The 15,419-nt window shown below is 37.9% G+C and overlaps 1 protein-coding gene across 1 annotated transcript in view; it reads right to left on the bottom strand.

Annotated features, from left to right (window-relative positions):
• ITGA2 (integrin subunit alpha 2) overlaps positions 1-15,419 on the bottom strand; it is a 109,143-nt gene that overhangs the window by 46,024 nt on the left and 47,700 nt on the right. The window contains exons 3-7 of the mRNA XM_069556563.1: positions 14,747-14,856; positions 11,653-11,744; positions 8,004-8,118; positions 7,722-7,849; positions 5,082-5,230 (exon numbers count right to left, since the gene is read on the bottom strand). Of these exons, the coding sequence (XP_069412664.1) occupies positions 5,082-5,230; positions 7,722-7,849; positions 8,004-8,118; positions 11,653-11,744; positions 14,747-14,856 (594 nt within the window). The remainder of the gene's footprint in view (positions 1-5,081; positions 5,231-7,721; positions 7,850-8,003; positions 8,119-11,652; positions 11,745-14,746; positions 14,857-15,419) is intronic.

Here is a 15,419-nt window from a genome sequence, read left to right on the forward strand (position 1 = left end):
TAGAATTATCCTTGGCTAAGAAAATTAAACTCATCAACAGAGCAAAGATAATTCATTTTGTCATAAATTTTACTCATTGGATCTGGGTTTTTCTAATAACAAATGGCTTTTTTTTTTTAAGTAATAAATAAAGGACTGGAGTGGGTTGCCATTTCCTTCTCCAGAGGATCTTCCTGACCCAGGGATCGACCCCAGGTCTCCTACATTGTAGGCAGACGCTTTACCCTCTGAGCCACCAGAAGTCTCTAAATAAAGGACTTATGACCCAGCAATCCCACTGCTGGGCATACACACCAAGGAAACCAGAATTGAAAGAGACATGTGCACCCCAATGTTCATCGCAGCACTGTTTATAATAGCCAGGACATGGAAACAACCTAGATGTCCATCAGCAGATGAATGGATAAGAAAGCTGTGGTACATATATACAATGGAGTATTATTCAGCCATTAAAAAGAATACATTTGAATCAGTTCTAATGAGGTGGATGAAACTGGAGCCAATTATACAGAGTGAAGTAAGCCAAAAAGAAAAACACCAATACAGTATACTAATGCATATATATGGAATTTAGAAAGATGGTAATGATAACCCTGTATGTGAGACAGCGAAAGAGACACAGATGTATAGAACAGTCTTTTGGACTCTGTGGGAGAGGGAGACGGTGGGCTGATTTGGGAGAATGGCATTGAAACATGTATAATACCATATAAGAAATGAATCTCCAGTCTAGGTTCGATGCAGGATACAGGATGCTTGGGGCTGGTGCACTGGGATGACCCAGAAAGATGGTATGGGGAGGGAGGGGGGAGGGGGGTTCAGGATTGGGAACACGTGTACACCTGTGGCGGATTCATGTTGATGTATGGCAAAACCAATACAATATTGTAAAGTAAAAAAAATAAATAAAATAAAATCTGAAAAAAGTAAAAGTAATAAATATACATGGTAAAAGAAATCTAAAGCATTTGGAAAGCTATAAAACAAAAAGTTTACATCAAGCCACTATTTCAAAGGTAATCACTATTATCAGTTTGTTTCCTTCTAGAAAATGTTGCATATAGAGAAATATATGCAACATTTACTCCTTAAACTTTTATGTGGGGATATATTTTATACAGTGGTTTTTCATTTTGATGGAGATCTTTCCATACCAGCACATATAGAACTCTCCTTTTTGTGTTTAATTTGGTTTCTAAATTTTCATTTTAAAAATACTCATTTTATATAATTTTAGAGGTAAATTTCCATTTACAATTATAAAATATTGACTATATTCTCCTTGTATTATTACATCCTTGAGCCTGTCTTATGCCCAATAATTTGTGCCTCCCATGCCCCTACCTTTATATTGTACCCCTACCACCCCACTAGTAATCACTAGTTTAGAACTTTCCTTTTTTAATGGCTACATAATATTTCATTGTTTTGAGAAACCATAGTTTATTTAACCAACTCCCCATTATTATGCATTTAGGCCATTTTTGGTTTTACAAATAATGCTATAATGAACGTCCTTGAGTATATATCTTGGCATACTTTTTCAAATGCATCAGTAGTAAAAATTATGGCATTGAAATTATTTGGACAAAGGATTTACACCTTTCAAATTTTGATAAACATAGTACTAAATTGTTCTTCAAACTTCTTCCAATTTATACTCCCATCAGTATACAAGAATGCACTTTTCTCCATCTCCTTTCCTTAACAATGAGGACCATTAATACTTTTTAATCTGGGATACTCTTATAAGTGAAAAATAATATATTATTGTTGTTTTATTATGTACTTTTTAACTATGAAGAATGATGAGTATTTTTATGTTTATTAGCCATTTATATTTCTTTCTTCATGAACTCTTGATTTTTCTTTACATTTGCTCATTTTTGTTTTTCATCATTTTCCTGAGCAGTAAAATTTCTGCTAATAAAGAAAATTATCCTTTGTCATATATGTTGTAAATAATTTTTTCAGTTCATTAATCATTTTTAAAATTTTAGTGACATTGATACTGTGTGGAAATTTTATATTTTTGTATAATCAAGTCTGTTACTTTTTGTATCTGTGTTATTTATACTTGACATGTCATTTTAAAAGGGCCTTATCTCTAAGACTTTTATTTTTCATCAGCCAAGTTTTCTCATAGTCCTTCAGTTGTTTCATTTTCTTAGAAACTGAAATTTGTTTGGATTCAACGAGGAGGGATTCAGCTTTTGGTTAGCCAGGTGTCCAACAACTTTTTCCCTGTCTATTGAATTCTCTTGTTGCACATTCTTTCTGGTGTCATCATATAGGTTTACCACCGCCACTTACATGATGACAATTTAAAATCTATATTTTCTTCCATTCATCCCTCCCATCTTCAAGTTTTTGTATTCAATGCATTGAATATTTTCACCTGAAAGTGTACAGAGTTCTTTAATTCAACATGTTTAAAACTGAGAATATCATTTTGTTTCCTAAAGATTTTCTGTGTTCTATATAGCAGAATACAGAAATATTGAAAAATAGTTCCTATTTCTCAACCAGAGAAATTTGAATTCTTATACTCACATCAAATAATTTTTAAAGTGAATTATATTCTTTATGACATACAGTAGAGCTCATGTCTGATTATAAATTTGCTGAGAGTAGAAACTATGGCTCATTTAGTCTTGATGACCTGTGTGTGTGTGTTAAGTTGCTTTGGCCAAGTCCGACTCTTTGCAACCCTATGGAATGTAGCCTGTCCATGGGGCTCCTCTATCCATGGGATTCTCTAGGCAAGAATACTGAAGTGGGTTGCCATTCCCTTCTCCAGAGGATCTTTCCGACCCAAAGATTGAACCCAGGTCTCTTATATCTCCTGCATGGGCAGGTGGGTTCTTTACCACTAGCGTCACCTGGGAAGCCCATGATTATCTGCATGGCTTGGAACAGTAAATTGTAACTTTAGGCACCAAATCAAATAAGATCAACAGAAAATGGAAACATTCACTGAAGGAGTATCAGAATTCTACTTGATGTTGTAAAGAAACAGATCAAGAGAGAGAAAGAAGAAGAAAGAGAAAAAGAATTTGATGTAATTAAATTCTGGAATGAATGAGTAAAAAGGTGGTTCTCCTCACAATGGAAAGACTCCTGTTAGCTTGGAAAATAATGGTGAGAGAGGGATGACAGGGAGAAAAACAAAGTTGTGAAAAGATCATAAAAGCCATATGAGTCCCATTTTCTCAGAAAGTGCCTATTCTCCCTAAGAAGGAAGCTTGCCAGGCCCCTAGGCTCTTTCCAGGGAAAATGCCACACCCACATTCCCTTCTAAAAATAAAGGCTCTTTACTGTTTCTAACTCCTAGGAGGCCATTTTTCTACGTCATCGTAGTCCTCCCCTCAGCCTGCTTTACTGAACCAGGAAGGGTGCTTCGCATAATAGCTACTGGCCAGCAGCCGATGAGATGGCTTGGCTCCAAAGCAAACCAAACCAATCATATCTTCTCTTGTAGGAAATCTACTCTTGAGACAGATAGGGAGAGTCAGCAGTTGACAGAAGCAGCAACTAGAACATAGAATATACTGAAAAAAGAAAGGATGGATATTATAGGAAATTCAGAAATAGAAAAGACAGGATGTGGTGACCGGCCAGATTATGTGACCTAAAGAGGAGCAGAAAGAATAAAATAAACCATTAAGTTTACAGTCTGAATAACGAGGAGGAAAGATGGACAATGAATCAAAATGGCAGAGTCACGAGGAAGGGAAGGGAAAAGCACAGGGCCAGTTTAGGATGGACTCAGTTTGACAAGTGAGCCAACACTCCAAATAAAGATACTCGCCATCAGCTGGACACTAGTGTGAATTCTAAGAGACAGGTCAGGGCTGATGACATAGCCGTGGGGTAAGCCAGGCAGGGCTGATGGCTCATGTAACCAAGAGAGTGAATACAACACCTAAGAAAAAAAGAGCTATGAAAGAAGGACTCTGTTTAGTGAAGAAAAACTAGGAAAAGAAGCCAATGAAGAGGCAAACTCGTTGACAAAAGTTGGCAGGTTTTCTAGAAGTGTGTGGTGTCAAGGCATCTGGGGTAGAAATAACATTGCATGCTCATTATTGTCAAATGATAAGGGAAGCTAAAGAGGATGAAGCTTGAGGCAAAACCACATTTACCTGGTGGCAGAGCCATTTGTTTCAAGGATATGAAGAAAGGAACATAGATACTTCTTTTAAGGAATTATGGCAGTGGAAGGAAGGCACAACCAGAGGGAAAAGGGCAAAAAGTAGGTTTAAAGGAAGATGAACTTACTGTTCTCATTTATATTTTTTAAACAACATGAGAATGTTTAGCACTTTTTTGGTAAAGGTATCTGAACAAATCAGAGTGAAGATGAAGGTCAGCAGTGCTAAGAAAATACAGACACTGAGCTAAGAATTAGGAGAGTGTTATATATTTATGAAATTGCCCCAGATAGTAGTAAGCAGAATGAGTCCTTCAATTCAGACTCCTATGTCATTAACACTTAAGATTCTACAGCCCTTCTTAACTTGGCTGAAGTATCCCACTAGCTCAAGTTGTTTGTGGTCTTAATAAATAGTAACAAATAATTGCAGATTGCTCCATGTCCAACTTAACCCAAGGTTTTTTAATTTCATTTTATTTACTTCATATAAAATATTTAAAAATCTTATGAAAGTCACAGAAATCAAAGATTTAAAAATTTTATTCCCTTCTGCCTTCTCAAAGTGTTCAAGTAAAAGAATGTTCAGACTTGTCTACTCTACTAGTTCTGATTTAAGTATAGGTACCACATATTTGGGTTTCCCATGTGGTGCAGTAGTAAAGAATCCACCTGCCAATGCAAGAGACATGGGTTCAATCCCTGGGTTGGGAAGAAACACTGGAGGAGGAAATGGCAACCCACTCCAGTACTCTTGCCGGGAGAATCCCACGGACAGAGGAGCCTTGCAGGCTACAGTCCACAGGGCTGCAAAGAGCTGGACAGGACTGAGCAACTGAGCATGCACGCACGATATATTTTTCTTTGTTTTTTCTTACTTATGAGCACTTCTATTTTATCAACATACTGACCTATTAGCATCATAACTTACCTTGCATACTGAATTGCTTTGAAGGTATTTGTAAGGTCTCCACCATATTGGTATGTCTGCGATGTTGCTTTAATCATTTCATTTTTGGATTTAAAAGTATTCAGATTAAACACAACTCTTGGATTATTGGCATATTGAATTAACCCCATCTTAAAGAGAAAAGAAGTTTATTACAGGCTTGTCTTTGTTATAAATCATTCCTATGTAACCAATATAATCAGAAGTGCATTTATACATGGGCTGATAGCTTAAGGGAATCATTTCCAAATTTTTTCTTAAGAATAGTTATTTTTCTTCCAATAGGATAACTTCCCTGTCAGAGGCCATCAGTATACAGCAGTGGGACTTATTGACAAGCATGATAATGTACCATTTATGTGCCATATGGTTCTCAAGAATAATAGCTGCAGCTTTTAAAGCACTGCCATATGGATGAATAGTAGAATAAAGTTCATAACAGGAAGACTTAAATAGATTTTCTAGTTACAAAAGGATATATACATGTTAACCATTACAAGCAATCATGAATGGAACATAATATATCAAGTGAGGATAATTATCTAATAAACAAGGAAGTATAGTTGAATACTAGGAAAAGTGACTGCTAATCAATGCAGTCAGTATAAATGTTTTCACTGTGCCGGATTTCTTCTCATCACAGACGTTAGAAAGGAAGCTGCTATATGTGTGCTTGGGACAGGACACTTCTGGTCTTCAGGGGAAATGCCACTGGAGAGGCTTATTTGGGAGAGCCGAGAGGGGTAGGACAACTTCGGAACAAGACGTTTGAGCATATACCCTAATCCTTTAGATCAAGGAGGTCAAACACTTTAGTTAATGTCCTTGTACTCAGCACTGAGATCACTCCCTATGCCTAGGATTTGGGGTTTCCAGAATGGGAAGTGGTTATAAGAAAATCAGTGGTAAAAGAATAGCTGAACTAGAGGCCAGTGTGTAAGGAAGGTGGGTAGGGCAAGGCCTGGATTTCTGAGATCAATCAGCTGCTTTTGCCAGCAAGGCCTGGGAAAACGACAAAAAAACAAAACAAAACAAAACAAAAACACATGATACTGTTGAACTCCTCTCTTCAAGTTAAGATGTAAGACTTGAGAGAGAGGAAAGGACCAAGAATAACTCTAAGAATCTCAAAATCTAAGCTGAGAGGAAGAGAGTGGTGACCCCCTGACGCAGCCCACAACTTCTGTGTGTGAGGGAGGGAGGTGGAAGGGAAGATGCGGTAGATTAGGGCTTACAGAAAGGTCACATTTAGGTTGGAAGGAGATGCTGAGTAAAACCACCTTTAGAGACGAAGGAGAGGCACTGGGGTTGCAAGACAGAAGAGGAAGGTCAGAAATTCCACATGGAAACTATTGAACACAGTAAGTCACGTTACAGGGGTAATTCATTTAGAGACAGAAAATAAACAGATACAGATGAAAACTTCTCTTATGAGGGGCTTTAACAGTGATGTTCTCTAGAAACCAGTACAAAACTTAGTCTTATTTAACAGAATTTTCAGTGAAACCCCACAGTGAAACCTTCAAAGTTTTGACGGATATTAATATCCTCTTGGTATTGGAAAGCAATGTTAATGGGGAAAACATGCAATGGTATTTTACAATACTGTATAGAGATGCAGAAAGACAGATTTCAATATAGAGAACGGCAAAGCATTTAGGGAAAAGTGTTCCAATATCCGTCGGGCCCTGGAGCATCAGATGCAACACAGGGACTGAAAACTCTGTGAACTGCTTCCTGTTGATATCGGTTCAATGCTTTCCTACAGCCAGGATGACCCAGAAAATGGCAGCGGCAACAAGAAAGAAAGAAAAAACCCAAAACTTTAAAAATGCTATTCAGTGTTATAAAAGCAGGACCTTTCTGCACCTTAATTTTGGTTGCCTACCACAGGAAGGAAGAAAACCAAAGACTCTTTAAAACATAAAGTTACACAAAACTACAGAGTCCATGGAATTCTCTAGGCCAGAATACTGGAGTGGGTAGCCTTTCCTTTCTCCAGGGGAGCTTCCCAACCCGGGGACTGAACCCAGATCTCCCACATTGCAGGCAGACTCTTTACCAGCTGAACCACAAGGGAAGCTCAAGAATATTGGAGTGGGTAGCCTTTCCCTTCTCCAGAGGAACTTCCCATCCCAGGAATTGAATGGGGGTCTCCTGTGTTGCAGGCAGATTCTTTGCCAACTGAGCTATGGCAGATATATGCTATGAACTTATTTATAAAAATCCTAGAATTCAAAAATAATTTTTTCACCAGTAAAAAGAGAAAGTTATCATTATTAGTCCAAGTGTTTGTAAAAAAAATACATAATGGATTTTAAAATGTATTGATTAGTGCATGAATTAATGTAAGATAAACTTAGCAATGAAACATAATTAAGATGCTATATCACATATCCAATGCCTGTGTCAGAAATAGGAACCCATGCTTAAAAGACCAGCATTAGGCAAAGTTACAATAGAATAACTCAACGTAGCACAAATTTCAATTAACTTTCAAGATTACCATTAAATGCCTTTAATATGGGGATTGGACAAATGCAAAGATGAAGACTTCATCTCTAGTAATATTTTCTCAGAAAGAAAGCTGTGGGTTAGGGTCTATATAAAGAATGTCCATACCTGTGTCTTTGTGGGGCCTATATCTAGGCCTTGTACAAATTTTTCCAAAAAGTTCTTTACTGCATCCCAGGGGTAAATACTGTTTGATTCATCACATACAACCACAACATCTATGAAGGAAGGGCAGGCTACATAGGAAATGACAAAAGAAACATATTTCCATAGGTAAGACAAAAGTCACATCCACATGAAAATGAGACAGAGTAAAAGAGAATGGCACTTGCTGATACAATTTTTCCTGTCTTTTAAAGTAAGGCATTGCTTGGCACATTCATAACTTACTCTGAACTGCAGGCGCAAAGCTGGTCCGCAACTGAAAATCGGAACTGACATCAGAGCAAACCCCGGTTGTGTAATACTGACTTCCGCACTGCTGTGCCCACAGGGGACCACAGGTCTTAAAAAAATGAGAACAATAACAAAACACAGAGAAAATGTTAACCTTCCACCTTGCCATTTGTGAAGCTTAGGAATCATTTCCCTTCTAAGACACTAGGAATCACCAACTCTTGAAACTAACAAGTCAACAATGCCTTTGAGAGAAAGTGCACTGGAGCCCACAGAGGGGAAGGAGAGGGTGGCAGATGTGCTGTGCCCAGTGGCAGGCGTCTCAGGGACAGGGACACTGGGACTGTCAGTGTAGGGAGGAGCCCATCAGCTGCTGCTGCTGCTAAGTTGCTTCAGTTGTGTCCGACTCTGTGCGACCCCATAGATGGCAGCCCACCAGGCTCCCCCGTCCCTGGGATTCTCTAGGCAAGAACACTGGAGTGGGTTGCTGTTTCCTTCTCCAGTGTATGAAAGTGAAAAGTGAAAGTGAAGTTGCTCAGTCATGTCCGACTCTTCGAGACCCCATGGACCGCAGCCTATCAGCCTTCTCCATCCATGGGATTTTCCAGGCAAGAGTACTGGAGTGGGGTGCCATTGCCTTCTCCGAGCCCATCAGGTGACCCACCAAATCAGAGAAAAGGGGTACCATCCTTTCAGAGAACAACCAGGAGAAAAAAAGGGGCCAAGATCATTTTTTGTCTCTCAGTTACCTGGGTCTCACCTGACTCATCTATAAAATGAGGATGATCAGACCTCCTAACTTAAGGCTGTTGTGAAGACAAAATGAGTCTATGTCTATGAAACACTTAGAACAGTACTGGGTAAAAGCAAGTGAAATGTCATTGTTAGCCAGCCTCATTAGCATTATTATTCCTTGAACATATGTCTCCTCCTGTCCCTTCCATTTTCACTATTCAGGACAAATCATAAACCCTGTGTCCCCATAGGCAGGGCAGGCAGCTTGGCAGAGAGCTTGGGCCAGGTGTAGATACCACTGTGAGTGAAGAGCCCACACCTGCTGTGCACGGCAGACCACTGTGGCTCCTGCCCACCGGCTGCTGTGAAACAGGCCCTGTGTGGCTGAACCTCTCAAATTCTCAAGGAGAATCAAAGCAAAAACTTTGTATGAAAATTTATAATTAAAAAAAAAAAAACCCTTGAAACACTCTACATGCTAAACAAATACAAAGGAACTAGTAGGCTCATGAACTGGCGGTTTCTAACTCTGCAGTTATCAAAGCATTTCTTTGAGGACTTCAGAGCTGCCTCTATCCACTCCCTAGAACCTTCAGTCATCCAAGCTAGCGCTTGTCTTCTTGTGCACACCATACTCCAGTTATTAATATCACCATTAACCCAGTCCCAAAGCTCTCCCTTTCAATAGCCCTTGAACAGCAAGAACTCCTGATTAAATCACGTGGGGAATATCAAGTGTCTGTGTGTTAGTTGCTCAGTCATGTCTGACTCTTTGGACTATAACCCATCAGGCTCCTCTGTCCATGGAATTCTCCAGGCAAGAACATGGGAGTGGGTTGCCATGCCCTTCTCCAGGGGATCTTCCCAACCAAGTGATCAAACCCTGGTCTCCTGCATTGCAGGCAGGAAATATTAGGTTAAATACAAATCATTAGATGTGGAAGGAGAAAAAATAGGGAAGACAAGTCTAGTCATGATCTTAAAAAAATCTACAAAGTTTAACCTTATGTAAAGCTGTGGAACAACTATTAAAACAACTGAAAAGTGTGGACTTGCAAAAAGTGATTGGAAGAATGAAAGGGAACTTATTTGACCCAGTTTAATTGTTGGTAGCTCAAAGGAGAAGCAGCTGTGGTCATATTTCATGCTCAATGAGCAAGGCATAGTTTTCCCCTTGTAAAACTGGTTCATTTTGCCAATTAGGGGAGAATCACAATTGATGCCTTGGGTATGTTTACCAAATGAGATACCAATTACTGATTTCCTACATCCGCACCCCCAAATTGGTTTAGCTTAATCACCCTGAAAAACTAACTCATGAAGTATTCAAAAATATTTTCTGGTTGTAAAAGCAATGGAAAACAACATTAAGGAGTTGAAATTAGAATATGCCAATTGTTAATGCCAGAACAGCATTCCAGCTTTAAGCCCAGAACTTAAGAAGGTTCAAAAAATGTGATGATTGTCAGTCTTTTCCACAGTATTCTTAAGAGTATCTTAAGATTTTGACCTTCTAGGTATGGAAAGGAAACCTTAGCTTTTTTCCTTTCCATTTCTTTTTTTCCTCTTTACCTCTTTCCTTCTACTTGCTACATTGACTATTAAATTAACCTCAAATTCTCTTCAACATTTTATATATATAAGGTTTATAAAAGGTTTTACACGTATGTAAAAATTGATAAAGTTACAGATTAAAAATCTGAAGTTACAGATTAAAAACTTTGAAGCATATTCTGTAATCCCTATACCTCAATATATTTTCTTTTTAAATTTATTCAACTTTAAAAAAGGAAACAAGAAAGATAAAACAACCCTATGATAAAGACTTCAGAAGATTATAAACCAGGAAGATTCATTGAAATACTCATGTACGCATTGATCCAACATATATTGTAAGCAACACCTAATTCACTAGGTGGTACCAAAATCTAATCTCTCTCAGTAAAAACAGAATCATATTTTTCAATATTGATCACATTTTTAGAGAAATCTGTATACACAGGCTTTTAAGTTAGCATGTCAATGCAACATGTCATAATTAAGCTTTCTAAGATGATTTTAACAGAGATATACAACTAGGTTACACCTACATGGGCTGGTAGAAATGTCAAATGAGGTTGGGTGTTTGTTTGCTTTTAAACTCTTTTTGTCTTTCTTTTATCTTTGGGTGTGTGATGATTTTCTTTTTCTTTTTTTTTTTTTTAACATAGTCGTGTCTTTTAACAATTTTTTATATTATTTTTTTCTGTTAGTTCCAAGGTCAGAAATTCTCTCAGAAAACTTCCATTTTCTTCTAGTTTTTTAGATGAACTCTTTAGTTCACTTGGAAGTATATTTGGATATGCAAGATATTCACCAATTAATTGTCCCCAGACCACTTGTTAAATACAGCATTCTCTTCTACTCTGATTTGTGGTGGTCTTTACACAGTATTCTAGAAACTAAATGAGAGTAAATGCTAACATGAAATGAGTCCAGATCATTGCTTTAAATAATATCAGAGTAGTCAATGATTATCAGAAATTATTAAAAACAAAAGGACTTTGTAGCTTTGAAACCTACTTTCTGAACTAGCTGTATCTATCCAGAATGTTTCTACAGGAAGGGGAAATGAGAGCTAGAATTCTGTTGTTATCAACAAATACAAAACACATTTTTCAAGGGCAAAGAATCGTTGTTCCTTCTGCCTCCTTTCCCCAAAACATTCTGTGGCAACATTTTTGCTAAATATCCTAAGATGCTTACATATCAACACATTGTTCTTTCACGTTGGCTCTCCTCTAGCATAACTTATCCAAAATTCAAGTTCGAACGTTTAAACCTCAAGATTTGGTTTGCTAGGAGGGATGGTCAGAAGACACTGACTTCATACTTGAGAGGAATGAGAATTTGAAAAGTAAACACTCACAAGAAATCCTCCTGTTCCCAAGTTCCTTGTCACTGTCAAGCCAAGGCTCATGTTGGTTTTCATCTCAGTAACATTGGAAATGCTCGTGGAAGCTTTCAAAGGGGAAAAGATTTTTAAAACTGGTTAAATTATCATTTAAAGACTTTTTTTTTCAATGTACACTCAGGTTTATATGTAGCACTGAGTTTAGTGCTCATAATGTGTAATCAAGTGTATGGAAACGAGATGTTTCCTTGATCTGGCTGCCTACTTATATGAGTGAGGCTACAGAATATGGTCCTCGGGGGTGGGGTTTGCAAAGGTCATGACGACTCCATCTAATGCTTTATTCTGGATCAGAAAAAAACATTCTTAAAGTGTTATCAAAGAATGCCACATGGTCGAACCTGGCCCAAAGCGACAGTAAGTGAACTTTAGAAGGCCATCATGACACTAACATGTAGAATAATAGATAAATCTCTCCACCCTTCTCTCTCCCATTCAGCTCAGGCAATCATTTGCTGTATCCATTCTTGACCTACTGAACACTGAAATTTTTTTCAATAATATCATGTTTTTCATTATCCTCTAATCTCTGCCAAGGTACATATGTGTGTATATATAAACATACATGTACACAAACCTGTATACCTCACATATTAGTTTTTCATTATCCTCTAATCTCTGCCAGGGTATGTGTGCACATATATATACACACATATATATACACACGTATACATATATATAAAATTGCACTATTTCTGTAAATGTATATATACATCATTTATCCTAAACTGTGTTCCTCAGTCATTTAGTTATGTCTGATTCTTTGTGACCCCATGGATAGTAGCCTGCCAGGCTACTCTGACGGTGAAATTCCAGGCAAAAATACTGGAGTGGGTTGCCATTTCTCATTCCAGGGAATCTTCCCCACTCAGGGATCAAACATTCTTTACCAGTGTACCACCTGGGAAGCCCTAATCCTAATTATCTGCTCATTTATATACATATGCATAAAATTTCTAAAGATAAATAAATATATATATATATTTAGGGATGAGAGCTCAAAAGTTTTATTATACAGTCTATCCCCTATTTCCCAGGATGCCCATTTTAAAACGTCACCCTTCTTCTCAAGCCTCTAAATTCAACCCAGATTCCATCACTCTCTAGTGCAAACAAGATAATCACACTCAAAGGGTAATCTCAACTTCATTCATCTTTACCTAACAGTCCTTTTAGAATTCTGACTTGTCTTTTTCCTCTGTGTTTCAGAGAAGGGAGCATTCTTCATAAGACTCATTTTCCCAGGTACCAGAGACATTAATTTCATCCAGTTAACTTCATTCTTGATTGGTCGTCACTCCCTTTTATTGCCTCCTTCCTCTCTCCTTATAAATATGATCAGTCAGTTCAGTTGCTCAGTCGTGTCCAATTCTTTGTGACCCCATGGACTGCAGCCCCCCAGGCTTTCCTATCCATCACTAACTCCTGAAGCTTGCTCGAACTCATGTCCATAGTGTCGGTGATGCCATCCAACCATCTCATCCTCTGCTGTCCCCTTCTCCTCCTGCCTTCAATCTTTCTCAGCATCAGGGTCTTTTCCAGTGAGTCAGTTCTTCACATCAGGTGGCCAAATATTGCAGTTTCAGCTTAAGCATCAATCCTTCCAATGAATATTCAGGACTAATTTCCTTTAGGATTGACTGTTTTTATCTCCTTGCAGTCCAAGGGACTCTCAAGAGTCTTTTCCAACACCACAGTTCAAAAGCATCAATTCTGTGGCGCTCAGCTTTCTTTATAGTGCAGCTCTCACATCCGTACATGACCACTGGAAAAACCATAGCTCTGACTAGATGGCCCTTTGCTGGCAAAGGAATGTCTCTGTTTTTTAATATGCTAAGTTGGCCATAGCTTTTCTTCCAAGGAGCAAGCATCTTTTAATTTCATGGCTGCAGTTGTCATCTGCAGTGATTTTGGCACTCAAAAAATAAAGTCTGTCACTGTTTCCATTGTTTCCCCATCTATTTGCCATGAAGAGATGGAACTGGATGCCATGATCTTAGTTTTCTGAATGTTGAGTTTTAAGCCAACTTTTTCACTCCCTTTCATTTTCAGTCAAGAGGCTCTTTAGTTCCTCTTCACTTTTTGCCATAAGGGTGGTGTCATCTGCCTATCTGAGGTTATTGATATTTCTCCCAGCAATCTTGATTCCAGCTTGTGCTTCATCCAGCCTGGCATTTTGCATAATATACTCTGCATATAAGTTCAATAAGCAGGGTGACAATATACAGCCTTGATATACTCCTTTCCCGATTTGGAGCCAGTCTGTTGTTCCATGTCCAATTCTAACTGTTGCTTCTTGACCTGCATACAGATTTCTCAGGAGGTAGGGAAGGTGGTCTGGTATTCTTGTCTCTTGAAGAATTTTCCACAGTTTGTTGTGATCCACACAAAGGCTTTGATGTGGTGAGTAAAGCAGAAGTAGATGTTTCTACTTACAGGATCATCTCCTTTTTATTAGAAAAATTGTTTCTTAAACCTGCTTGCTATCTTATCAAACTATTTTGCCAATTCTCCTTCACTACTTAACTTCTGGAAATAGAGGTCTGCTTTTGTGGATAATTAAAACCCAGCAATTCCAACAATTATAAATAATTCCAAATAGTGATTTTTTTTTTAGTAGAACAAGATCATTTTCACGTGATCAGAAACACAGAGTGTTCCTCAGCACCCCCCAAATTATCCCTAGTGCTGATGTTTCTATACTGAATGGTTTATTTTGGGGAGGGAGAGAAGAATGAATAGTCTCAGATTTCTGTTAGCAATCATCAAAATCATCCTAAATGTTGGTGGAAACTGGTCCACAGACTGGGCCAGATGGTCCAGGAGGCAGCATGCTTCCCACACATCTTACTTAATTAGGTCATCAAACTGTGTTGGAAATTTGGATACAGTTGGACCCCATGTGACTACAGAGATAAAGGCAACAAAAGCTGCATATATTTCTTAAAGGCAAAACTCTGACTGGTTTTGTTGTCTTTTTTCAACTGAGTATATAACAAGATTTTGATATGTATTCAAAAAAAAAACCACATTGCTAATTATAACTTACTTTGCAAATTCAATTTTTCACATGTAGTGGTGGATAGATCAACAGGACATTTATATACATCTCCCATTCGGTTCTTAGGAAAGCCACTCCATGGTGAACCAACCAGTAACCTAGAAATAGGGATTTTATTTTCCATTAGACATTAAATGTTAGCTATAGTTTCTTAAAGGTAAAGCTGACCACAAAACAGTAAAAAATCCACATTAAATTTCAGTTTAATAAGTAGACAGTTTCTATTTGCTCAGCTATAACTTGTTCTTTTTCTTTTCTTCTTAGCTGATGAAGAAATTGATGAACATCTGCAGTGCCACTGTCTTGCCACAATACCTGGGAGGTCTCTCTAAAGCATTTCTGTCCAATGGAAATATAATGCAAGTCACAAATGTGAGGCACATATGTAATCTTAAGTTTTCTAGTGGCTGCATCAAGAAAACCAAGAAAAAAGCAACAGATGAAATTAACTTATTTAAATAATATATTTTATTTAACTCAGTATATCCATACTAACTTGCTATCAATATTAAAATTACTGAGCTATTTAACATTCTTTTTCCATACTAAGTGCTTGAAATTCAATGTGTATTTTATATTTTAAGCACAATCAAGTAACATATCAAGTGCTCAGTAGCCACAGGTGGCTGCTGCTGCTGCTAAGTCGCTTCAGTCGCGTCCA

This window comes from Ovis canadensis, chromosome 16, assembly GCF_042477335.2.
Source record: "Ovis canadensis isolate MfBH-ARS-UI-01 breed Bighorn chromosome 16, ARS-UI_OviCan_v2, whole genome shotgun sequence".
Lineage (NCBI taxonomy): Eukaryota > Metazoa > Chordata > Mammalia > Artiodactyla > Bovidae > Ovis > Ovis canadensis.